At 43.8% G+C, this 26341-nt stretch overlaps 1 protein-coding gene across 3 annotated transcripts in view; it reads right to left on the reverse strand.

The window, feature by feature from the left end:
* SLC24A2 (solute carrier family 24 member 2) overlaps positions 1 to 26341 on the reverse strand; it is a 233403-nt gene that overhangs the window by 26008 nt on the left and 181054 nt on the right. For all 3 annotated transcript variants that reach the window (XM_028107330.1, XM_028107329.1, XM_088018877.1), the window contains 2 exons: positions 15746 to 15844; positions 12705 to 12823 (listed from right to left, as the gene is read on the reverse strand). In XM_028107330.1, the coding sequence (XP_027963131.1) occupies positions 12705 to 12823; positions 15746 to 15844 (218 nt within the window). The remainder of the gene's footprint in view (positions 1 to 12704; positions 12824 to 15745; positions 15845 to 26341) is intronic.

A 26341-nucleotide genomic window follows, 5' to 3' on the forward strand; every position in this document is an offset into this window, starting at 1 on the left:
CCTTCAGTGTGGCATGATGCTGGAGAGAATAACATACCAGCACTTAAATAGCCATGAAAAACAGAACTCATTTACTCTAAAGCATTGGGCCATGGGTAAATTGGGTGAAGGTTAAGATTTTAAGTGGTTTGTATTTCTCCTTAAAGAGAATGATCCTTAACATATCTGCTGTTGTTGCTGTTTCTATCATTTGTATCTGTAGGAAAAAAAATAAGTTTATATCTCCATGTTGTTCAGCCACATAGATGCCCATATGAATGACCAAATGGGGCAAAGCTCACCAAAAGAATGTGATGCGTGCTAGGAATCACCTACAGGGCCTAGGGGGGCTGAGAGTGGGAATACAGATTCATAAAAACATCTGCTGAGCCTAAGGAGTGAGGTTGGATGGGTGCATAAGGAATATTAAAAATATCACACTCCAACCAAGTTTTCAACAAGGCACTAATATAATGTGTAATGTCTAGACTATGCGGGGGCCATTCATCTATAGACTGGGGATGGTAACTCTGAGGCAACTGTAGGATGTACAGTGCCTGGTAGAGACCTAGGGATCAATACACGTTAACCCTCTTCCCTTCTGCCATGAATCTTACCTCTGTGATTAACTAGTGGTGAGGTCTTAGGCAAACCAATGGGAATGATGGCATGGCCAAAGAACATATACTACATGTGATCTGTAAAGCACCTGGTCCTGGTACCCCTCACTGCATTTTAGGCCCTAGCAGCCCTTAAAATCTGTGTCATCATGAGGCAGAACTTCTTTGCCCCTGCAATTCTTTACAGTGGGACCACCTTTCTGACCAAGAAATTCTGTTACTTGGTTCATCGTGTGGACACTGATAGATCATAAGAGACAAGCTGCAATCAAAGCCCTCTGAGATCATTTAGGATAGGAGCTTTAGGCTCCAAGAGAAGGAGCCCCAGAATTTCAGGGTTGAAGGGCACTGGTCCATTGAGACCAGCACCCCACTTTGGTGAATGTGGCCCTGGGATGAAGTGGTATGCTGAAGAAAGGTCATGGTGTGAGGCCGGACCTGAGTTACCTCCTACTTCTCTCCCAGCTCAAGGCTCTTTCCCCATTTCACACTGCCTCCCTTCCTTACTCCTAAAAAAAATGTATGCTAAATAAAAATATAAATGTGCATTTTGCCCAATTACACCAGCTTTATTTGCAATAAACTTGACCTATTAAACCCTATACTAGCTATAGCAACACTAAGCATTTAATCGACATAATTGTGCTTAATTTTATCGAGCCTACAACTGATTTCTGGTGCTTTGGATGGCCCACATTGCTGTTCTTAGTTGCATTCTTTTCCTTTTCTCTGAGTCTGCTGCAGACTGAGTGTTTGTGTCCCTCTGAAATTCATGTTGAGGTCCTACTCCCCAGTGTGATGGTGTTCGGGGGTGGGGCCTTTGAGAGGTGATTAGGTCATGGTGGCAGAGCCCTTGTGACTGGGATGAGTGTTCTTATAAAAGAGACTTCAGAGAGCTAGCTTGTCCCTTCCGCCATGTGAGGACACAGTAAACAAAATGGCCATTTATGAACCAGGAAGTGGATTCCAACACCTGTCACTTGATCTTGGACTTCTCAGCCTCCAGCACTGTGGGAAATACATTTCTGTTGTTTCTAAGCTATTCGTGCTATGGCATTCTTGTTATAATATCCAGGGCAGCTTTGAAGGGGAAATGAAGAGCAGATTTGGGGGGTATGTGGATAGGAGGGCACACTGTGATGCCTTCTTCCCTCCTCTGTCTCTGTGGGTAAGGTGCCAGGTGCAAATTTAAAAATGAAATGTGAGGCTAATATCAATGGATGCCAGGACTTCAAACATAGGTGAAAAAGAAAGACTTGTTTTTTAGTACCTCTGTCCAAGGAAAAAGTACTGAAATCTTGCCCAGGCTTCTTGTGGTGGGGTGGGGGGTCGGGGAGGTGACAACTAAGCCACATCAATGGCCAAAATGAGGGCTTGAGATTTGTTGTGCACTTCATTGCTTGATGCTGCCCCCGATTCCCACCACTGTGGATAATCTTGCACTAGCTACTTCTAAAATGAATGTCTAGGGGCCATCGTAGAAGATGGATTAAGCCCTTTATAATAATAAACTTTCCTGAGGCTAACTTTAGCAAGAACTGAAATAGGAGGTGGGTTATTTCCGGACTCCAGCATTCAGTGTTCAAAGGCCAGTAGAACCTCAGGGGAAAAATATGGACCACAAAACAATGTTGGCTTTAAACAGGGACTATCTGCTTCTCCTCCAACCTCTGTCCTCTTTCATTATTGAAGCATTAAAAATACTCTCCTTGACAAAGATGGCATGTTTTACTTTTCCAATTAGATTTCCTTGGGAGCCAGTGAAAAGGTGAGTGTGCCAGGCTCTGAGAGAGAGAAGAATCTTGAAGGTGACTTACCTAATGAAGGAATTGTTGGAGAGGGATTAATAGATCAAGAAGACCCACTTCTGCTCCAGAACAGTCTTTTACAACATTATTGCTGTTATAAAATTAACTGAGATAATTCATGAAAGTTATTCAAAATGGTATAGTGAACACTCATGAAAAATAATAGTAATAATAATATCCAACATTTACTAAGTGGTTATGAAAACAATTTCTTCAAAGACATCTAGGAGAAAGAAGTTTGACAAGTGAATTAAGATACTTCCAGCAATAAAATTCTATAACTCAATTAGTTGGCATAAAAGTAGAAACTAGTAATTTTGTTCCTCCATCCATGCATTCATCCAACATTTACTGAGTGTTCACTGACTGTAGTGATATCGACAATCTAATTTATTTTCCTTTTAGGTAAGATGACTAAACAGAAGTCCTTTATAAATAGGATGAAAGGGAAAATTCCACAGCTCTATGGAGAAAATGCTATTTTATTTCAGTAGGTAGGCTGTAAGTAGACTTTCTATCAGAAACAAAGCTTCCAAGCAGATGGCAAGACTCATAATATTGTGACACCTTGATTCTGTGTTTTGTGCAGAGCTCAAAACAATAGCAGAGTTGGAACTCTCAAAGGTATGCACAGTCACATTTTAATACAGTGAAAGTCTCCGAAATCAACAACTATTTGGCAAGTAAAAGGTGCCTCCCAAGCAACATTCTAGAGAGCGCTCTCCATTTTGTAAGCTCAAATCACACCAGTGCTTTACAAAGGAAATCTATTAAAAAATGAGATATTTAGGGGTGCCTGGGTGGCTCCGTTGGTTGAGCATCCTACTCTAGATTTAGGCTCAGGTCACAATCTCAGGGTCGTGGGACTGAGTCCCACCTCGGGCTCTGCGCTCAGCAGGGAGTCTGCTTGAGATTCTTTCTCTCCCTCTCTCTGCCTCTCCCCTGCCCCCCATAATTAATAAATAAAAAAATTTAAAGAATGAGATATTTAAAAAGATAAATATCCATATGGTTAGTGTATTAGTCTGCTTGGGCTGACGTAACAAAATGCCATAGACTAGGTGGATTAAATAGAAGTAGAAATAGTGTTAAAAATTTATGATAAACTCCCACCCACAAATACCAGCTGGCTTAGGGACGGATGGTAAGTGATTCTCTTCTCCATTTTTCCCTAAATTGATTGGTCAATTAGTGGGGTCAACATACCGGTGGCCTTCATTATATCTATCACAGAAATAGAACATCATGCTTGAAATTGGCATATGAAAAAGATTGACCTATAAAAATATTCACTACTGGGTTGCGGATCATTTTGGTCTCACAGACCCAAAAATCTGTACTCAAAATCTCTAAGTGGCACAAGAAAAAATAAATTTGGGGGACACTAGAGCCATAGTTCAGGATTTGCCAAGTTAAGTTGTGTTGTGATTCATTTTGAAAGCAAACTCAGAGTTCTGGGACGGGTCAGCTAAGGGCTCTAGTGGCTAAGGGAAACCTCATTTGCCATTTGCTCGATTTTTCTCTCTGAAAAGGGAAGGAAAACAGGACAGTCTGGAAAAAGAAAAACTGTTAGATCCAAATGATGGAAAACCAGAGAGTTGCATTTGGAAAAAATTGTTATTTACTCAACTCTAAGATGAGTACTTAGTGACTGTTAATAATGGACAGAATGTTTGTGTCCTTCCAAAATTCATATGTTGAAGCCCTAACGCTTAGTTTGACTGTATTTGCAGATGGGACCTTGAAGGAAGTACTTAAAGTTAAATGAGGTCAAAGGAGTGGGTCCCTGATCCGACAGCATTAATGTTCTTGTAAAAGGAGACATCAGAGGGTGCCCCCCACCCTGCCTTATGTGTACAAGGAAGGCCATATGAGGACATAGAGAGAAGGCAGCCACCTGCAAGCCAGGAAGAGAGCCCTTGTCAGGAAGTGAATTGGCCAGAACCTTGATCTTGAACTTGGAGACTTCAGAACTGTGAGAAAACAAATTTCTGTGGTTTTAGCCATCCAGTCTATGGTATTTTATGGTAGCCCAAGCAGACTTACACACACTGACAATATGAATATTTATCTTTTAAAAATTTCAAGTTTTTTTTTTTGGCTTTGAAATAAATCATTGTGTTCACTTGCTGTAATTTATTTTGAAATCATCTTTTTTTTTTTACTCATTCTTTGAGTCTGAAAAATTCCTTTACTTTTGTTCTTAGTTTCTCAATGTCATTGCATTTTTATATATATTTTTACCAATATACCTCATTCTTTCCACTCTGTTTTTTATCTTCTATGTTTCTATCACTTTTTTCTAAGAGATATGTCAAAAAGAGGCAAGTCAAAAGCATCTTATTTTTGGAAGGATGCACCATCTGAGACATTTATACTGCCTTCTGTGTGGACATCCTGAACCAACAGACCTAACATTTAAGTAGCAAACAAATTTTTTAAAAAGTGATAAATCTCTGCCCACCTAGTGGTAAGAAATAACTCACTCCCCTTATAATACCATCATATGGTTTGTTTTATATATAGATGGAAAAATAAAAAAAAAACCCAAACATCAAGAATTTAACATATTAAAAACAAATAAGGTTTCACTCAGCAATGGCAACCTGAAAAAAGCGTAATCTGCTTCTACATGACTTTGAATTGAAATAAAGTTTTCAAAGGATCTTGCTGTGAGTGATGGAGCTGTCTAGACCTAACTTCTCCGAAAGCCAAGAAACCATTTTATTGCAATATAAAATGGCATTTGAAGAGTCTGGTGGAATGCAATTGCTTTTCTTCACTATGCATTTTGCCCAAATAATTCTGAGGTGCAACCTACGGACAAGATGGATTGCTTTCTGTGTTGCTGTTGTAAATTTTTTTTTTTTTGTATCGTTTTCATGGGTTTTGTAAATCTTGCCGATACAAATCATAAAAGATTTGTCAACATAAAAGCTACCGGAAGAATCATAAAAAATAATTCAAAAATAATTCCCATCATTTTAAATGGATTAGACTTACTCATAGGAAGAGTAATATTAATGTCAGTATTTTTTTTTTCCAGGGAGGTAATAGAGTTTTTTTTCCTTTTTATTAATAGTCGGCCCTTAATGTACTTTATGTGCATGATTAATAGACATTCTTCAAACTCTTTCAGAAAGCACAATGACAAATGGTGTTATTAACAGTAAGATTCTCAGTGAATATATAATTCTTTGTTGATTTCAAATTTAGTCAGAAATTTGAGTCTGATCTTAATTTCATTTTAAAATGTATTTGAAGGCCTTTGGGTGCATCTTAAGCAGTTCGTAATTATTGTTCAGGTCATCAGATATACAAACTGGATCTCAACTTTTCCTTAGAAAAATATATGTATAGGTTTGAAGAACAAATGTTCTCTCTTTCAGAAATGGAATGAACTCCTGCAGTAGGGTCTGTTAGGTAAGACACTATAATATCTACTTTCTAAAAAAAAAATTGTATTGGGTTTTCTCTGATACTAATGAGTTTCTTTTCTGAGGCAATCATAGTTCTAACATGGCGTGGGCCTTGAAAAGTCCAGTCAGATGGAGAATCTTTGGATATTCTTTTCCTTTCACTATCGGGCCTTTGCATCTCCCCCCAGCCCTGCCCTGTGCTTTGGCAGCGTCAGGCACACAGACACATCCCACTTTCCACCAAAGCCTGCATTTCTTGGGGGCCAGAATCCTCTTGTTAGGCTTCACTCCTGTTCCAAGAGGTTGAATAATCCCATCAATAGAGGGAAATGAGATCTTTGGCTATTTTCAAACTTTCCAAGATGGCAACCCTGGCTCTTACACCTTAGTCACTGAGGAAAGATAACTGCTCTTTGAATAACAGGAAGGTTCGAGGTTCACAACCCTCTGTTAAACCTCACTATTGCCGAGAACATAAACGTTTGCTAACTAAGGGTAATATTTTAGGAAGACATCATGGGGATTCTAGGTACCATCTGCTTCAATAATCTTGGAAATCCCTATCAGTGCTAACATTTTTGACCAAAATTTATTATGAAGTCTCCCGAAAGAGCTCCAAAACTGAAGAACAACAAGAACAACCCGTAATAAACTGCTACCTTGTTAATGATGCTGGCTTTTTTTTTTTTTTTAACCACCCTCAGAGATCCAAATTTAATGGAAAGGAGATATTTCTGTGCATTTTGTCTTTTTTTTTTGAGAAATCTAAAATCAACTCACTTTCATCATCTTTCTCTACTCACTCTTAGTCACATAATACTGAAACATTTTTATCAGCACTATGAGGCTTTATGAAAGCAGACCTTAAAAACTCTCCTGAGCTTAGGTAAAGGCCAATGCTAGACTGGGGGGAAATAAATCAGGACTGAGTTCTCAAAGGGAGAAAGGAAGGGCTTACCACACTAAAGTGATATTTAAGTGTACAGAAAGCAAGTAAGAAAAGAAGCATGCATTTTATACATTCTTGGTCTGTTTATCTTTTTTTCCTAGGAATGTGATTTTCTTATATAAATCTGTTTGCCCACTGGTGCACCTGTGTAACTTTTCACCAAAGCAAGGACAATTCTGATTTCCCTAAGGACAGAGCGAAATCTTAGAGGCAAAATGAAATAAAAGCTGCAACATATAAAACACCAGCTCCCGATACATGACACATAGGACACAATAAAAAAGAAGTCAGACTTTCAGACTGCAGAATCTAAGACGTTTGCAAGGCATTGCCCCTTCTGCCCTGTCACCGTGAACGTGTATTTAAAGTGTTCTGCCATGTCTTGCATCAAGCACCATGATGCATTGAGGTTGGGCATCTTCATGCAGCAATCCACCCAAGTGCCATTACCTGGTTGTTGTCTAAATGGCAGAAGGAAAGTGTACGAAAATGCTGGGTTCTGGGTGGGACTGTTTCTTTCAATTGTCTTCCGAACCTGGATAAAGTCCCAACACTGCAAATTTGGAGGCGACTTCTCTGCGGCAGCTGGAATCCATTCTGAGTTAAAATGACTGCATTGTGTCAGCAGTCACTGGGAGGAGATAATTAGCACCAAGCCGTTTACAAGTCAGATTATTTCTTGGTTCTCCAGAGAACGTACAAATGAAGCAAAAAACCTCCTGCAAAGGGGCTCCCTCTGTGAAAGAGACTATTTTAAAATGTTCTTCATTGCCAGTGTCAAGTCTATACTGGAGAAAGCTCTCAGAGATGAGGTGTCAGTGTAAAATTAGTTCCCTTGTAAATAGGGATTTTGAAAGAGCAGGTTAATTACATGAGACAGGCTCAAGTCTCCAGAGAATACCAGTAGTGCGTGTGTGGTGCATGGGCCTCATAATTTCCATTAATAAAGTCAGGATGCACACCTCATTCTTCATGTAGTGTGATAAACATACAACTGGGAAAGAGATGAAACTAACACCATAAAGGCACTGAATATTTCTGGGGAAGCTGTGCTTTGGGGGGTGAAGGGGGGGAAGGGGCTGAGTGTTCTGATTTCACATCTTTATTCTGATTCTGGAGTCCTAGCCCTAACGTACCTCATCACCCAGTGTCCTCAGCCTGGCAACCTCAGGATCACCTACACCTTCATTTCCTGTTCCCTCTCCAGGTCCGGATCTGCTCAATGCCATCTCAGACATGGCTCTCAGATCCAGCCGTTGGCTGTCCATGTCACAGCCAATACTTGGTCTAAGGCCTTGTCACCTGGGCTACTTGATAGATAACCATTTTTTAAGTTTTACTAAGTACTGCTCATAATAGCAAACACCCAGGCAGTGTTTTCTATGTGCCAAGAACTGTTCTAAGAGACTCTAGTCTCACGGTAATGGTATGAAATAGGATTATTATCCACGTTTCACAGAGAAGGAAAATGGAGAACAGAGAGGTTAAGTAAGGCGGCCGATGTCACAGAGCAGGTAAGTGGTGGATCTGGGACTTGGATTCATGTGGTCTGTCTCCAGAGTCTCTGATCTTACACCACTAAAACATACTGATTCTGTTTTAATTTCACCCATTATTTTTATTGTTGTTGCATTTTTTGGAATAGGGAATACAGGTACCTGGTTCAAAATTTAAAAGCTACAAAGCTGCGTACCGAAAGGACTCTTTGCCGCCCTGGTTCCCCATCACCCACACCCTGGTTCAGGAGGTAGTCAGCATGACCAGTTTTTTCAGTAGCATCCCAAGCAAATATATATGTCATTTCCCTCCGTTTTCTCCCCTCGTACAAATATCCTAGACTGGGTACGATTAGGCAGTATGCCTTTTTCATTTAACATATATTGAAGATCATTCTGTATCAATACATGAAGAGCTTCCTTATTCTTTTTCTCTCTCTCTCTCTCTCTCTCTTTTTTAAAGACTGCAGATGGTCTAGGGGTGGGCAAACTTTTCCTGTAAAGGGCCAGATAGTAAATATTTTAGGCTTTGTGGCCCATATGGTCTCTGTCACATATGCTGCTAGTGTTTTTTTTAAACCTTTAAAAATGTAAAAACATTCTCGTCTCACGGGTTGAATTAAAATAGTCTGCAGTCCAGATTTGGCCATGGATCATAGTTTGCTGATCCTTGAACCGAGAGGCTCTTCCCTTGCTGCCCTGTATCTAGTCTTCCCTCACTCTGGGCCCTTCTTGAGCATCCTGAAAGCACTATGCTCCTCTCTTCCAAATCTGACACTGACAGTGCTTCCTCTAAACCCTCTGCGGCTCCCCACTCCTGACAGGGTGAAGTCCAGACTGCTTGGTGGAGCCTCCAATGCCCTTCACGATCCACGTATTTTTCCATACCTTCAGGTCTACTGCACTGGTCCATGCCACCATTAGCTCTCAGCCTCAGCTCCTACAGTGACCCCTTTGCCCCACTATTGGTATACAACCCTCCTGCCCCAAATTCACTCTCCACATGGCAGTGCAGCCCTAGGGATTTTGTAGAAGAGCAGATCATATCTGGGAAGCTCCAGTGGCTTGTTACTACCCTAGAAGGAAGTCAACTTCTTTATCATGGTCTACAAGGTGAGCCAGCTCTGCTTGGCCCTCCTGTCCCACCTCATTGCCAGCACCCTCCCTTCCTCTGCTCCCCACCCACCAGCCACGCGGACTTCTCTGCTCCTCGAAGAAGCCTAACTCATTTCTGCCTCTGCGGGTGCTGTTTCCTTGGCTGCCACCTTGGAGTTCAGCCTCAGTTCAAATGCCACTTCCTTAGTGAGGCCTCCCCGCAGCTCCCAACCTACAAGGGCCCTCCACGAGTCCTCGCCACACCACCATGCTGAATTTGCTTCTTGGCCCTTGTGGTCATCTCTATCTTGGTTTGTATCTGCAGATTCTCTGCTTGGCTGGAACATGTGGGTGTCTCCAGGGCCCAGCCCAGTGCCTGACACATATTAGATGAACACTTAAAATTTTTCTGATCGAACAGTTGAAGAGTTTCAACCCCATTTACCTTTCCTAGTGGATCTCTCTTCATTCCTCACCTTCTGCCTCAGTCTCCGGGTCCACTGGCCTTCTCACCCATCACTAAACATGAACTTCCCTCTTAAGGTTTTACACCTTTGCACTTGTCATCTCCTTCTCTGAGCAATGAACTCCTACTCACCCATCAACACCCAGTCAAATGTTACCTCCTCCTTGAAGCTTTTACACTTTCTCTTGTGTCAACTTCTTCCTCTGACAGGCTCCCAGAGCACTTTGCACAGAGCTCCGTGGTCACACCGGGCTATAATTACTTACCACAAGTGTTTGTTTATTTATTATATCCTGAATACCCCCAGAGATTTTATATATATATATATATATACATACACACACACACACACATATGTATATGAATAAGTATTTTCTGTTTATGTGTGTTTGTCCATCTATAGCATCTCTATCTATATATATTACATTTTCATTTTACTTAAACAAGCTCCTTCAGGGAAGGAACACCTTGGCTGGGATTTATACGGTAAGTGTGGGCACAGAATAATATAAATAGCAGCATTTAGCTCTGTGCTAAGTGCTTTCCATACATTTTCTCATGTAACTCTCCTAATAACCCCAAAGAGGCCGGCACTGTTATTATCTATAATTTGTCAACGGGGAGTATGAAGCGAGATTAGGTAACTCGCTCCGGGTGGATCCGCCATTCCCCACCAGGCTGTCCTGCGGCCAGCACGCACGACTCCTCGGAGGTCTCTTTGCCCTTGAGGTGGTGCACAAAACTGTCCTGTTTCCCTGTGTGAGACCTGGGGGGCACGACTCTGCTCAGAGAGGGGCCAGGTGGGGCTCTCTCACTGCCCTGCAGCAAGGTCCTCCCTTGTGGGGGGCACAGATGTCCCTCTGCCAGCCAGATGGAGAGGCACAATGAGGATGCTGCCCTCCGCACACCTGTGACCGTGCCATCCCCAAGGGCAGCCAGATGTCCTTGGGGCCCACCTCCTGTTGCCACATGCTGTTTAGCCATGTGGACATAAGTGGCTCTGCCAGCTTACACTTGAGCTAATGCGAGGGGACCACAGAGCTCTGGGCAGAAGGGCAAGAGCCTAGAAGGCAGAGGAGACAGGGCAGAAGGAGCTCCCTTTCTTTATCATTTCCTTTCGTTATTTCTTTTCTAGCTTTACTGATGTGTAATGGACAAATACAAATCATATCTATTTAAGGTGTACAACATGGTCATTTGGGGTGTGTGTATGTGTGTGTGTGTGTGTGTGTGTGTGTGTGTGTGTGTGTGTGTGTGTATACATATATATATATATATATGAAAAGCACAGCAAAGGAAACCCTTCCCAAAATGAAAGGCAATCTATGGAATGAGAAAAAATGTGTGCCAAGCCATATATCTGATAAGGGGTTAATATCCAAACTATATAAGGAACCCCTACAACGCAATAGCGAAATAAAAAAATAACCTGATTAAAAAATGAGCAAAAGACCCGAATAGGTATTTTTCCAAAGAAGATATTCAAATGACCAACAGGTACATGAGAAGGTGCTCAATATCTTTACCATTTCCTTTAAGTGAGGAGACTTTTCTTGCCTATTCTTTCAGGGAATAAGGGCAACGGGCAACAATTAGCATGTTTTTTTTCCCCCTAAGAAGTGCAGGCTCCGTTGCAGAGTGTATCCTGGCATAAAGGAGAAGAGGGTGCTGGAATAGATTTGTTGTAGTCTGGCTTCTGTTTGTGGGCACCATGTAACTTTCCAGCTCATTGGGAAAACTCTTTCTAGAGAAGTAGGTCACAAACTTTACAGCAGTGCTATTCAAAGTGAGGTCCTTGGACCAGCCGTGGCAGAACCATCTGGGGGCTCGCTAACTTTGCAGACTCTGGGACCCACTCCAGACCTGACATATCCAATTCTGAATTTTAACATGATCCCCCAGGAGCTTTGTAAGCACATTCGAGTTTGAGAAACATCGACCGAGTGTGCCTGATGAAAATGTGAGTTGGGGCCCTATGCCTTAGAAATCCTGATACACTTAGTGAGGAGGAGATCCAGAAATGTGGCAAGCATCACCTACTTTTGGGTGGTTCTGTTTCCTTTTGTGAGCAGCTGTGGTCCAGAGGCAATGCTGTGTGCTGGAAATAGTCCAGGCACTGCATTTAGATGGACCGGGGATTGAATCTCAGCTCTGCTACCTACCAGCTAGGTAGTCCTGATTAAGCACTTCATCTTGTCACGCTTTAGCTTCCTCAACTCTAAAATGGAGAAAGGAAAGACCTACGCCTTCAGCTGTGAGATTTAAAGGCAATATATGTAAAGTGCCCAGTACCAAGTCCGTGGCATAGAGCACGCGGAAAGTTGAGTATTACAACTATTAAATCGAACAGCTGCCTATTGGTTGCACCACTGGATGGCAGAACGGGCCAGAGTATTGATTAATTTCTATTGTGGAGAGAGGGAAGGCCAAGGGGCGTTAACCAGGGTGTGATGGCTGTAGTTTCTTGGTTACTTACCCTTAATCTTAAAGACACATCGAAAGGATTAGACTGTGACAGCCAACGAACTTTATCATTTACTGAGAATCACCGGGAAGCGAGTTTAAATGTTGATATCTGGAAGATGTTAACCCAAGATTCTGTTGCATCAGGTCTGGAGTATGGCCCAGGGATCTGTATTTTGATCTTGGGGAGATGAAATGGATGAGGCCGCCGATCTCACTCTGAGACTCAGAGAATGTGTGAATTCATTCAGTACACGAAGAGCGTGACACACGTGGGGGGCCTTTGCTGGTACTGAGCAACAGACGCGAAGAGAACCCATTCTCCCGGGTGTCTGCCCTGCCTGGGAGCGTGGGCCTCCGAGAAGGGAAGCTGTGTTAGGACATCAAGAACAAGGGGAAAAAGCTGTACCTGGGCTTCTGCAGCTTCGATGGTGTGGGAGAGATTTCCATTTTGTACGGGTTCCGAAGCATCACTGGGTGGTGTCATTTCAACCTCCGTGCTGGTGCTGTTTGGGAGCTCGATTTTTTCTGTGGTACAATGTAGACACACACAGAGAAAGCAAATGGAGTCAACGGGGGTAAGAGCCATGTTGGAAGGAACGTCCTGAAATGTTGGGTCAAAGAAGACAGTGGTCCTGGAGGGCTTAAGGCCCAAGGCTGGGGTGGTGCCAAATGGCAAAGGATTTTTACCATTCTTTCCAATACCTCTCAGCGTTTTCAGTCCTCCTCTCTTTAATAGCTCTCTGGCTCTCTCAGTCTGGCCTGATATCTTGAGTCCCCATTCAGCTCCCCTGGCACACATTCTCTATGCTAGGCAAAGTCACCAAGTAGCCATTCAAGAACATGAACACAAACATTTTTTCACCAAAACCATGCTCAATCTGTACACTAATATTATATCCAGGACCACACCTCTTGCATTTTTTTTACATCAGGATCTTCTCTTTTATACAACATTCTGGAAAGGATATTTGTCGGCTAGGGACCCAGGAGACTTGGGTCCAAGACTTTGTTCTGCCATTATCGGGCTGTCACTTCAGGCAAATCTCCTTTCTCTGGGTTTTAGGAACCTTATCTGTGAAATGAGGGGGTTTAACTGGTTGACCTTAAGGCCCACTGCCTCCAGCTCGAATTCTCTAGGTGCGTTGCACGCACAAGGCTGCCAGTGTCTGGGTGGTGGGGGCAGGCTCAAGAGCCCGGCCTTCTCAAAATGCCTGGAGAATGCTATTCAGCACATTCTACACCTGGGCATCCTATGGCAAATAAGGCGAGGGGAAGCCGAACAGGTAACAGAGGGAAACGTCTGTCATTCCTAAGTGCGAGATAACATCTGCCTAGCATGAAGCCACAGGTCAGCAGGTACCAATTCCAGTTTTCCTCTGGGAGTTAGAAGTGCCTCCAGGGTCATGGTGAAGCACTGGGACTCTGTGATACTGGGCATCTCAGACAGGCCTGGGCTCATACTCTGGTTCTACTGCTTATGCTGTGGGATGCCTAGTAAGTAATTCAACTTCTCAGAGATTTAGCTTCCTTGCCTGTGCAAATGGGGTGATGTGCTAATACTGTTAACAATGATACAATCAAAGGGTATGCCTGCAAAAATTAAACAAGAACATGCATATAAAGCACCTGGCACAGAGCTGGGACAGAGCAAGCAAGCAAGCAACAAACTATTCTGATCATTATTATAGTCACTGCCTGGCACTAGATGATTTCTTTTGGGGGCTCAGGGGAGCACCTCATGTGATCAGTGATCAGCACCACCAAGGTCTGCCATGACTTCAGTGGGAGTGAAATAGAAAGGTGCTTAGGCCTTCTGTCTGTGCTGGGACCCCGTCACTCAGTTCAGGAGTGACCAAGTGAACCGTCTGGCAACTTAGTGGGTATGGCATGGGCCATGTCCCAGTCTTCTTGGATTTCAGGAGACAATGAAGCCTTGGGGGTCTGTGTCAGGCTTGCCGGGAGCATGGTCATGCTCTTCGGTCTCAGATACAAGCAGTATCGGGCCACTCATAGAGTGTCAGAATGTTTGTTTCTAGTAACTTCCGAAGGACGACACACTTTTATCAGTAGAAAATATTTTGAGAGTTACATAAAAATGATTGGGCTTGAGGTGGCCACATTTTGGAAATCACAGGGAAGTGTTTCTGTTGACTCATGTATTTAGTGGTGGGATACAGAGGCATAAGTATATTTAAATACAAAAAGCCACAGAAGCTCAAATGTATTTTATCTTTCCATGTTTTTAATAGTAGCAGTGTTATGTATGTGGTGTTTTGCTGTATGTGGCTGCACCAACTGATCCTAATATGCTTGGTCCAGTCATGAAAAATACCAAACACCAAGTACCTGGGGAAATATTAAAACTGGGTTTTGGGGTGTCTACTGGCTGAAGTGAGACAACATTGAGATCAGCCCACGATGGCCAAACCTGACCCTACCAACATGGGACGATCAGGTCCCAAAGTGGAATTAAGATGTTCGAGAACAGACGTGAACTGATGAGAAGAAACAGCTCCTGCACACAATATTTAACATCTCAGCTTATTCCCCTCAGGTTTTTCTTTTCATACCCAATAGAATCTTGACTGTTCCTTGGCCAAAGGTTGTCAGGGAGCCAGAAGTCAGGCAAACAGGAGAGGCAGAAACTCTCCTAAGGAGTGTCCCATATTTTGAGTGCAACACTGTTGCATTTTGTCTGCAGATCATTGCAGTTTCTTGGGCAACAGCACTGTTTGTAGCAGAGATCCAGATTAGGTTAAATTTAGTCTGAATTTAGAATTAGTGGATTATATTATAGTTGCAGACAGGAGAGGAGGAACATCATGTTCCGAGTTAAAATAAGATGTCTGAATGTCACGATCTGGTTCACACGGGCACTCAGAAAAAGTCAGCCCAAAGAGACCTGGGCTGCAATTGCTGAATTCTTGAGAAAGGAGAGGTGGTGTCACCTCGCAAGGACCCCGTCACTCAGTTCAGGAGTGACCAAGTGAACTGTCTGGTAACTTAGTGGGTGTGGCATGAGCCATGTCCCAAGTATAGCGTGTCAGCATCTGGTTACCAGGCAAGAATCTCAGAAAGGATACTCTCACATTTTGTTAAACATTAAAAAAGACAGGTGTATGTGTGGGTCGTCCTTCTGTGGAATTCCTGAAATGAAATGATTTTCTACTCTTCAAGGGAAATGCCTGGTTAGAAGCCGGTTTTACTTTAGGTTCCTCAGAGAATCATTTTACTCTTCTTGGAGTTCCCCCGGAGTAGGTGACATAGTGTATCCATTTATGCCCTGTGCCCCCCAGGGAAAATGGGCTCTTGCGGACACCCAGGAACGGGCTGAGCTGCAGGGTTGCGGGTCCGCACCGAGTCAAGGGGCCCACGCTGGGCCCTGCCTCCCCGCGCCCCTCCGTGCTCTCCGGGAACGGCATGGGATGCGAGTTTCTCTGCACTCACCCACGTGATTGGCAGCCCCGTTCTGCCTCTCGTTCTCATCCACCTGGCATTTCTTCTTGGCGATCTTGTGGAGAATAGAAGCCTTTTCTCTGAACCTCCCTGAAGCAAGAGAAAGCAGTGGAAAAGGAGACACAATGAGGAGGAAGATAAAGAGAGGGGCTCGCGGAAAATGGCGAAGCACTGGCCCAACAGGCACGTGGCTTGCACAACTTTCTGCTCAACCCAAACACCCTGTGCCCTGCATGAGGGGTACGTTCTTACCTTTGTGGATTCTTTGAGATTCTCTGTTGAGAATCTCAAGCCACCAGACCACAGATGAAAGGTTTGCCTTGGACCTCCTCCCTCCCTCCTGCTTGCTTACAAAATAAAGGAAGGCACCAGTCATCACTAATCCCCCTCTCCTGCTGAGATCCAAAACAGGTCTAAAAACATGGAGCTGCTCTAGAGACAGCCATTTCTCTGGAATTAAATGTCCATCCCAGAACTGGCTTTCGACCATGAAAAGCCAAGCCCAGGGGTCCTTTGAGTTGACTTCGGTTTCCAGACATCTATCTTAACCAACATTAAAGTTTCTAAACGAGCTGGGAGGATGCATCCCAGCTCTCCAAATTAGCTGAGTCAGCAGCAATTAAAGCATCAAGGAGGCATCTGCTTCCACCTGGGGATTTAGGGCAAAGAACGATCAACTGAGCACAGCAAGTGAAGTCTGCCGGTGATGAGCCACTTACGGGAAGGTGCTGGAAAAATACTCCAAATTCTCAAAATCATCATTTCAAACAGCTATACCACAAGTAAGACACTTAATTTCTTCTCCATTATTGACATAATTAATGGTTAAATGCATGCAACAAGCACAGGAAAATAAAAAGCATGCAAAAATGTAGGAATTAGTGAAACATAGCCCATTTTGCTTTCTTTTTTAATCCTTGATCCCCTCTGCACCTCCCCCCGCCCTGCCCAGGAACATTCAAGGTACAAAGGAGTCTCATTTTAAATGGACTGGTTCTTGCCTAGATTCAGATAGGATGAGCCCTTCAGTGCACCACAAGCTCTACAGTGTTCTCAGTAGGGATTTGTGTTGGCTGGATTCTCTAGCGTACTAACATGGGAGCTCATTTTACCTTTCTAGTTAGACCCAAACGGAACCAAACCAAATCAAAACCCAGACGTTTCTCTTGGAGGGTCTCTTTTCTTAGGATGGGACATAGTAGGTCGACATCGACTTAGCTCCCCCTCCTCACGGATGGAAGTCATGGGGTGTGGTCATAGCAGTGACTTGCGTGACAGGGTGAGGGCCACAGAAGCTGGAAGCTAGAGTGGCATCAGCTGATTCCAATGGTGAAGGTGACCCCAGATGGAGCCCTTTCTGTTTCCCAGCTCCATCAGTCGTAAGCCCAGGCACCTTGCTACCACAAAGGCGGCCTCTAGGACGGGAACGCCTCTGTGTAGGCGATGAACGTGCACCAGAGCTCACACTCTCGAAGGGAACAGGAAAGGAAATGTAACACAGAGCCAAGTAGGCTGGCATGGGGCTTGGGCTTCATGAGGAATGAGGAAGAAGGATGAGGTGATAGGCGCGATGTCCATCTCTGAGGGAGCTTGACCGTCAGCGTTAGGGTCACCATGCTGAAAGGTATTTTGAATTCAGCTGTTTTTATTTAATTTCTGAGGGAAACTGGGAAGAAAGGGGGAAAGAAAAGAAAGCCTGGGGATTAGGAGGAGGAGGAGGTGAAAGGGAATAAGAAAGGCCAGAAAATGAAGAGAAAAAGAAGGAGTTCAAGGAAGGAGGAGGGAAGGAGGCGGTTGTGACTGCTTGCAGTTGGCAGCGTGGGTGCCAACCTCTCTCCAGGCTGCCGAACCTAGTCTTATCTGCTTCTCCATACTCTGCAGCCATAAGCCCGAAGAGGTGTACTTCTTGTGGGAGACACTTCCAAGAGGTCCTCACATCGTTTGCTAAAAAGCCCAGAAGACGGAGAAAGAAGTTCGGAAACATGGAAGATGGTGCTTCTACCAATAAAACGCTTCAGTGGTCTCAGGGTCACTGTTTGAACTTAGAACCTTCTAAAGCTCTGTGAAGTGAAGATGGGCAATAATTGCCATTTAACAATTACATAAAAATGATAATAAAGCAGGAAAGCATTCAGAAGACCAGACAAATAAACCTGTGGAAACAACGTGAAGTAACCCAATCTAAGGAATGCCCCAAAGTCTGGAATCACGGCAGAGAAAATATTTGACAGGAAACCGCTGATCGCCTACCGTGTGCAGTTACAGGAGTATTTTCAGGGCTTAAATGGAGACCAGAGGGAAATGATGAGGAAAGGCACCCCAAAGCATGGAAGGGTCCTGCCACTCATGGGCTGGCTTTCCCAAATCCTCTAAAGGCAGGCTGGGAGCATAGGGTAGGTAATGATTCTAGACTTGGGATTTTGTAGGTTCTCAAACATTTTCACAAGTCAGCAAGGACTTTCTAGATAGCGTGTCCCTACTTTTCCCACTGCAGCAACACTTGAGATTTTCTAGGCGGCTGAAAGGTGGGAGGGGTTGGCTCTCTTTGTTTTCTCTCAGCGTTTAGCCCTAGGGGCAGCCAGGCAATGCTGGGAGGCTGACTGAGACCTCTCCTTTCTACACACTTCTTCAACTTCTTTAATTCAACCTTTGTCCCAGTTGGCATGACCTGATTACCATTCTGCATTCCTCCGCAGCCTAAAAGGATTTTTCTCTTAAAGATGAGTTTCTAGAAAAGCAGCAGTTGAAATGCCACCTTCAGAATTCAGCACTCAGGTGTGCTCCTCGAGGGTGGTGGGGCAGAGCCTGACAAAGTAAGGCAGCTCCTTTCAGCCCAATGGACACCCCAGGGATCACCACAGGGCGCCTCCTGAGCAGAGTCGTGAGGATGGCTGGGCAGACAAGAGCAGGCATGAGGTCCCCGGGGCAGAAGCCAGCACAGAACCTGTGATTCTCAAAGTGACCCTCTCTGTGCCTCGGGGTAGGAAGGAAAGGCACCTTCAGGACCTATGCAGCTTGATGCCACAACCTGGGGAGAACACCAAGTAGGTTGTATGTGTGTTGGGGACAGCACAGTATTGTGGTTAAATTTTGGACGTGACTTAAAGGCAGGTAGATCTGGATTGAAGCCCTATCTCTTTCAATGACCACTGGGCGAGTTTTGGTTAAGTTCCTGAATATTCCTGAGTTTCAGTTTTGCCATCTGTTTAACAGGGATTCCAATGGCATTGGCTCATGAGTTAGACGCAAGGCTTAAGTGAGAAAATGTGTGCAAGGGGCTTATCACAACACCTGGCATTGGAAGAAGTCTGTAAATAAGAGGAAAAAGAAAAACTAACGAAAACCACAGGGGCAAGGGTGACATGACCCCGAGTTGCCTTAGGAGAATTGTTGGCATCTTCTCTTCTCTCAATGCAAACATGCAAGCCTGGAGAATTAGCTACACCCCGACCCAGCGGTTTAAAGCCTAGTGGGACCAGTGTTCGGGTTTCAGTGGGTCCTCCGAAGTCAGTTCCAAAACCGATTAGGAAAAGGATCACTTTGCATCTTCCTGAAATTGAGAAGTCAAGGCGATAGAGCTGCCATTCTGTGTCTTAAACATTGATACCTTTGTGATCTGAAAATGGAGAGATGGTGGTCAGCTTTTCCCCATCATCTGGGAGGACAGAGTTCAGGCAAGGAATTACTGCTGCACCATGATCTGTGGGCTCCAAAGAACTTCCTGATGTACGAGGGGTTTTAACTCCTCTGTGTCTCAGGCTCAGAATTTTAAAAGGGGGATCATACACCCTTCTCATACAGCTGTTGGAAGGCTCAATGGGTTAACAGACATCAGGTTAATAATACACATGGCCTCTGACATACATTAAGTGCTCAGGATGTCCTTCCCATGAAGTGTTGAAAGTAAAAAGATTGATATTCACAACAGGATTAATGTTTAGCCGCCTCAGGTGGGGGAGACCTTGGCAGAAAAGGGGCTGCTTCCATAAACTATTTTAGGCATGGACTCCACATTGGCATTAAGGGCTGACACAGAGGGGCAGATTTCAGGAACAACTGTAGCTCTGTGCCTGGGGATAAAGGACAAAGACATTTTTGGGTACTTTTCAAAGTGAGGGAAGGAGTGATTTTTAACATGTTTTAAGGCAACCTTAAAAAAATATACTCTGTTGTGGTGCGAAGCCTTAAAGTGTTGTATTTTTACATAGCGACAGATATTTGTATACTTAAAATCTCGGAAATAGCAAACTCTGCTCAAATCGTGAGGCACCTACGTCAAAACCTAGTACACAGTTTTAAAATAGCTTAGCTTGTTCTGAAATTTGCAAAAGAATACCAGCTGAGTGTCCTCAGGGGAGCGTGTGTTGAGGGGGTGGTAGGGAAGAGCAGAATGAAAGATCAAAGCAGAGGGACCTAATGTGTCTAAGAACAAATTTCGAGAAACAATCAGGAATCAAAATCCTTGACCCTATCACCCAGACATAAAAGAGAAGCCCCAAGCTGCACAGCAAAATAACCTTCAGGGGGTCTGTTCACACAAAGGGAATGAATTTTGTTTCTGTTCTGCTGTTAATTAATTAAACCAGTCCCTGGAAATTCCTTCACCTCTTTCCCACCAAGCCTGTAACAGGCAGTGTTACAAGGGAACTCTTTGGGTTGGTGATCAGATTAACTTCTAGCTGCTGCAGAACATTCTGAGCCTCAGCATTGCAGAAAAGGGACAAAAGAGATATATAGATGCAAAGGGAAGCACACCTCAGTGAACAGACCTTGGTTTGGGAGAAGAAAAGAAAAAATGAAACAGAAGGGAAAACTTGAACATAGTGCTTTTACATCTATTTTTGTGTTTTCAGTTCTGCCTTTCCCATCTCTGTCTTTGAAGTTTAGGATTTGGCAGGTAGCTTAGAAAGCAGAAGTGCAGCTGGACGTTCCTCTTGTTTATTCATTGCCTTTTTTTTTTTTTTTCTGGAAGCAGAGACTCAAGTCAGAGAGGCCATCATCACTGAGAAGGCATGCAATGAAATTGATGTGGCCATAAGCAAACACTGCCCTTGGGGTCAGCTTGGGCTCCTCTCTTTCCCTTACAGCCCACATGCTATCCATCAGCAAACTGGTACTTCTGCTTCCAGAATATTTCAGAAGCTGACCTCTTCTCCTTCCTCCCCTCCCAGGCCTAGCAACCATCCTGCTGGTCTACTCACCAGCCTGCCCTTCCAGCTTTACCTCTGTCTCCCAGGCTGGTCTCACCCTAGTATCCTTAGTGATCAATCGGATCATGTCACTCCTCTGGGCAAAATCCTACAGTGGCTCCCCAGGTCAAAGTGAAAGCCAAGGTCATTACCAGGACCTGTAAGGGGGGTTAGCCACCGAGGCTGCCCTGCCTCGTCCTTCCCCTCTCTCCAGGCTCACTCTGCTCCAGCCATGCTGGTCCCCTTGTTGTCCCACCTCAGGGCCATGGCATTTACTGGTCCCTCAGAGATCCATTGTGTTCACTCTCTCAGCTCCTTCGAGTATTTGTTCAAATGTCACCTTCTCACTGAGGCTTCTCTGAGGAGCCCATTTAAAATTGTAGCCTCTCTTTCTCCAGTATTTCCTATCCCCAGCTTGTTTTCTCTAACATTCATCACCATCTAACATACATACTGATTATCTGTTGCTTTCCGTTAGCAGCCAAGCTCCACGAGGATTGGGGTTCCCATGGGTCTCGTTTTCTGTGGTAACCTCAGAGCCCCATAGGGCTTAATAAATCCTTCTGTTTGGGTTTCTAGGCAAGTAGACGAGGCAATCACTCCTTAGTAGGCTTCTTGTTGGCTAATGACCTAAAGTAAATCCTTTCACGTCTACCCAAACCAAAGGCCCCAACCCTACCCGTTGAACCCCAGGAACTTCCTGAGGTAAATAGGAGAAAATGGGGTGGCCAGGTGTCCACAGCCCAGAGACAGGTGACAGGGGTGTGTCAGTCATCCCCTTCCTGCACATTGTGGGGGCTGACAAGGTGGGTGCTGAGAGGGGTCTTTGTGACAGAGGAGGTGCAGAGAGCACAGTAGGGGGCAGAGAAGGGAAAGCAGGGCTTTGGCTTCTCCTTCATTATCAAGATGCTTCTCCTCAAGACCTAACTGAAGGCCCGCCCTGAAGGTTTCTTTAATGATACTTCATTCCAGTCCTTGAAGCCCTCCTTCCCAAGTGGAAATCCATCACTACAATGGCACTTTGATTATACCTCATCACAGCCCTGATTCCAGTTTGCTGCCCACATATCTGCTTTCCCATCAGACAGCAGGCTTCTTTGGGGAAGGGACCTTCTCTCGCCATCTTGTGTCCTTCAACAAGCATCTTAGAATAGTGCTTGGCACATCATGGGCACTCACTGAATTCTAGTGAAGTTCTCCCTACGTCAGCTCTCTTTGGAAGTGTGAGCTTTGCTTTCAAGTGGGTGCAAGTCATGAACAATCTTCCACTCTGCAAATATTAACAAAACCTGCGCTGTGTACCAGGCAGTGTTTGGCGCACAAGATAGATCTAGCTGGTGCCCTGTAGAGTCACCGCCGAGAGCCAGAGAGACAAAAAGCAAGGACTTAAGGTTCATGATGGTGGGGGCCTTCTCAGAAGGGTATGGAAACTCACAGAATAGGGAATGTTCCAAGATACAAGATATCACTTAGCAGCTTGAAGGAATAAACTCCTCTTCATTCTATAAACTGTCTTCATGGGGCAGCTTCTTCATCTAAGAGGATCTGGTCTGACTTTTACTGTTTTGTTGTTGTTGTTGTTGTTATAAGTAAGTTCTATGCCCAAAATGGGACTTGAACTCATGACCCTAAGATCAATAATCGCATGCTCTCCCGACTGAGCCAGCCAGGTGCCCCCTGATTTTTATTCTTACAAGCAAAACATTGCAAAAAATTTTCACCTTAAGCAAGAATGCCAAGAACATAGAGTGTATTTATTCCTATATTTATTTTTGAAGTACAACCACTAAGCTATTTTTTCTAATTTTTGTGAAGCATCATGTAAAACCAATTATGACTACATTGATATTAATGGAAATTAAACCAGTATTGTAATGTTTTGTAAAATGTCTTTAGTAAATATTCTGTGAATGAACCATATAATAAGGGTAATCAACATAATTTAATTGTATTTGTATAGACATAATCATAGGACTAGCTTCTGTAATTAATGAGAATATATACATAATTGTATCTCAACTGGTGGTCATCATGTAATGAAATGAAGCAGCCAGATTTCCTTATTAAGGCTTTAAAAAATGATTTTCCATAAGAATGACCTTCAGAAACACCCATAAAGAGTGGATCTTTCCGCATGTGAATTGATTCTATCGTCTCCCCTGGCATGGTCACCTTATCATTGGAAATGTGGAGTGCTCTCATAAATATTTTGGAAGACTTCCAGTGCTTTTCAAAATTTGCTATCTTAAAGATTGATACTTTGTCCTTTATTCCAATTTCTTGCCCCTGCAGGGACTTTGCCTTCTCACTCATCGTGAACCTTCAATCCTTCATTAAGTCTCTCCACTGGGAACCTTTCTCTTGACTTTAGGTTTCCTGCTGGCACTGCCCTCTCTTGCCTTCCCTTCACAGCCAAGCCTCTGGAAAGGTCAGTCTATGCTGGGGCCTTGGAATCCTTAGGGCTCCTTCGTTCACCTCTTCACTCTGCATCTGGCCTTGGCAGCATCACTCCACTGAACCTTCCCTTGGCCACTTTTTGCCTCCATGTGACTGGGTCTCTCAGGGCATCTGATATTCTTCACCCCTGTCCTTGAAGTCCAATCTGATTTTCCAGGACTCCTGAGAGTGACCCTTAAGCTGCTCTTCCCTAGGCTCCCTCCTTGCTCCCTGACCCCCATGCCCCACATTCTCCCAAAGAACCCAATGGACTTCCACCTGAATATCGGTGATTCCCAAGTCAGATCTCTGGCTCTGATCCTCTTATCCAATGGACTTCTGAACACTTCACTTGGAAGCCCCCCCACCCCCCGACAGTTAAACTCAGTATACCCCACATTCCCACACATCATCTTTTTCCTGGGAATCCGCCTGTCTCCTTGCATTTTCTATTGGGGATTTCCTCACTCCTAGGGTTTTCCAGCCATCTTAGAGATCCCCCTCACACCCCACATTCAGTGAGTTGCCAACTGCTTCTGAGTCTACCTTTGGACACTTTAGGTCCAATATTTCCAGCCTGGATGTTGATTACAGTTTCTTAGCTGCTCTCCCAGTTTGTAAGTTACACTTCTAGTGGTTTGGAATGCCCCACACTTGTTATTTGCTTGTCTTACTCCTTTTTAAGACTGTTTTAATGCATCTCATCTCTCAGGAAGCTTTCCCTGAGCCCCTTTCCTGGGCTGGCAGGGCACCCGGGTACTTTCCTCTATCACAGCACTGATACCTATTCTATCATACCCATTATCATAGACCCACAGAGGCATTTTACCAACCTCTCTCCAGCAAGCTGTGGGCCCCTCAAGGATAGGGGTGCCATTTCTCATCCGCTCCCCAGTGCCTATTACTTCGGCTGTCGTTAGGGTTTATGGATATAACAATATTAACACAAACGACAAAGGGTGTGTGTGTGTGTGTGTGTGTGTGTGTGTGAGGTGCTTACAGTGCTTGTTATGTGAAAATCTATTCATAGTTTATGTTCCTTCTGGGGCAGAGAAACAAGGAAGGACCAGAAGCACAGTGCAGAAAACTCACCAGGCGCTCTTCTTCGTTAAGGCAGTGATTAAGCCTCTAAAGTCTAATAGTGTTTACAGTTAATATTTGTCTATTTCAAGACTCTTTTAAAATATATACATAATCCAATCAAGTTCAGGCAAAATTGGAATTTTACAAACCAAAAAACTTGCAACGGGGAGCAGTCGCAGAATGTGGTGTTTCAGGAAAAGAGCCAATTTACTGAACTTAGCTGAAGTTGACACTGCTGGAGAGCTAATGTTCTTTATCATTTTAGGTCACCTGCTTTATTATTTTAGGAATTAATTTTCTGTAAATTTCTATCTCATAGACAGAGATACAAATGGCTCACAGACACAGAATTCTCAAAGGGGTTTCTCTGATCTCAGCTTTGGAGTTCTGAGCCAGGTAGGGGTTGCCAGATAGAAGGTTTGAATGTCTTCCTCTTGTTCCCATCCTTTGCACCCTGCAGATATCTAAGAGATAAATGACTAAAGAATCACTGTACTAGGGCAGACCTCAGATCTCAAGACTCACCAACATCCAGCCCCACTACCACCTGAGGGGTGCAAAAGATCTCTTCAGAGTCACTTTTCAAAGCCTCTATCTTGGATACGTCTCTGCAAGTGGGTTGTGACATTAATGTACTCATTTGGGCAAAGTTTCGATTTGCTCACAGTACCTGACAAAGAGTGGGTGCTCAATAAATGTGTATTGAATGGTTACTCTGACTTGTATATAAAAAAGCCGAGCTTAAACAGTTCTTTCTCACGATGAGCCTATATATTATCCATTTATTTATCTTGATGTAAAGTGAAAGACTTTAGATTTGGCTGACATTCATTCAGGAGCAGCCCCTAGATCGTGTACATGCATCATTTCCTGTCACCTGGATTTCATGTGTCTGGGAACTGTCAATTAATTTGAGTTCCTACTTCCTAGTTTCTTGCATCCTTAATGTTACATTGTAAACTGGTGTCTGTAAATTTCATTTGGAAGCAGGAGTTTGCAACAGAAGTGCCCGGCACACGCTGAGCATTCTTAACTAACTGCTCCTGAGGGCTTAGTGGTCCATGACTAAAATGAGATGACTCAGTTCATTTCAGATTTAATCAAAAGAGAAACTTACCATGCTTAATTGAACATGCCAGCCTCCTGGTATTACCGATTCCCACTTTTTTTTTTTTAAGAGAAAGCTTCATGGGGGTGGGAAATTATATCATTAACTTATAATAATAGTATTCAAGTTTGACTAATGAAGGCAACTTAACATTTTCAGCTCTAGGGATGTCAGAAATAGACAAAAAGCAGCAACCACAATTTGCCTTCTGCTGCAACTTAACACCTTCTACATATGCAAAGTGACAAAATCTGCCTTTACTTGCCAGGTCCAGTCTTTCTGCTTTTACTGCTGAGCGGTTTAGATCACGAAAATAAGATGCAATGAAGTTTGAAAAACTGGATGTATTCTAATTAGACTTCCTTGGTCCTGGTTTTCAGGAAGACTGGATTTATCCACACAGCTGGTTTGGTATTTCTGACAGATCCGATACAGGTTACTAGCTGTGTAGTCTGGTTATACACACTTACTAGGCTGCTGTCTTCCTAAGATCCAGCCCCAGGGAGATACTTGTAAGAATACATCTCTAAAAAAGTAATGTGGTTAATAGCTGTTGAGTTAATACATTTTTTTTTGGGTGGGGAGAGGTAAGGCAGAGCCTTACAGAGAGCATCTGGTCAAGTGCCTTGAGATATCCTCTGGTTATGGAAGGTTGGACTGAATGAGTTAAACCATAAACCTGGAATGAATGAAACATAACATGGTATTGGAAATGGTGTCTGTGCACAACGGGGCTTCCCACTTTGGTAATTGGAAGGCAGAAAGTTAACT

This window comes from Eumetopias jubatus, unplaced genomic scaffold (assembly GCF_037043125.1).
Source record: "Eumetopias jubatus isolate StellerSeaLion01/CBP00866 unplaced genomic scaffold, mEumJub1_p1.0 scaffold_15, whole genome shotgun sequence".
Classification (NCBI taxonomy): Eukaryota; Metazoa; Chordata; class Mammalia; order Carnivora; family Otariidae; genus Eumetopias; species Eumetopias jubatus.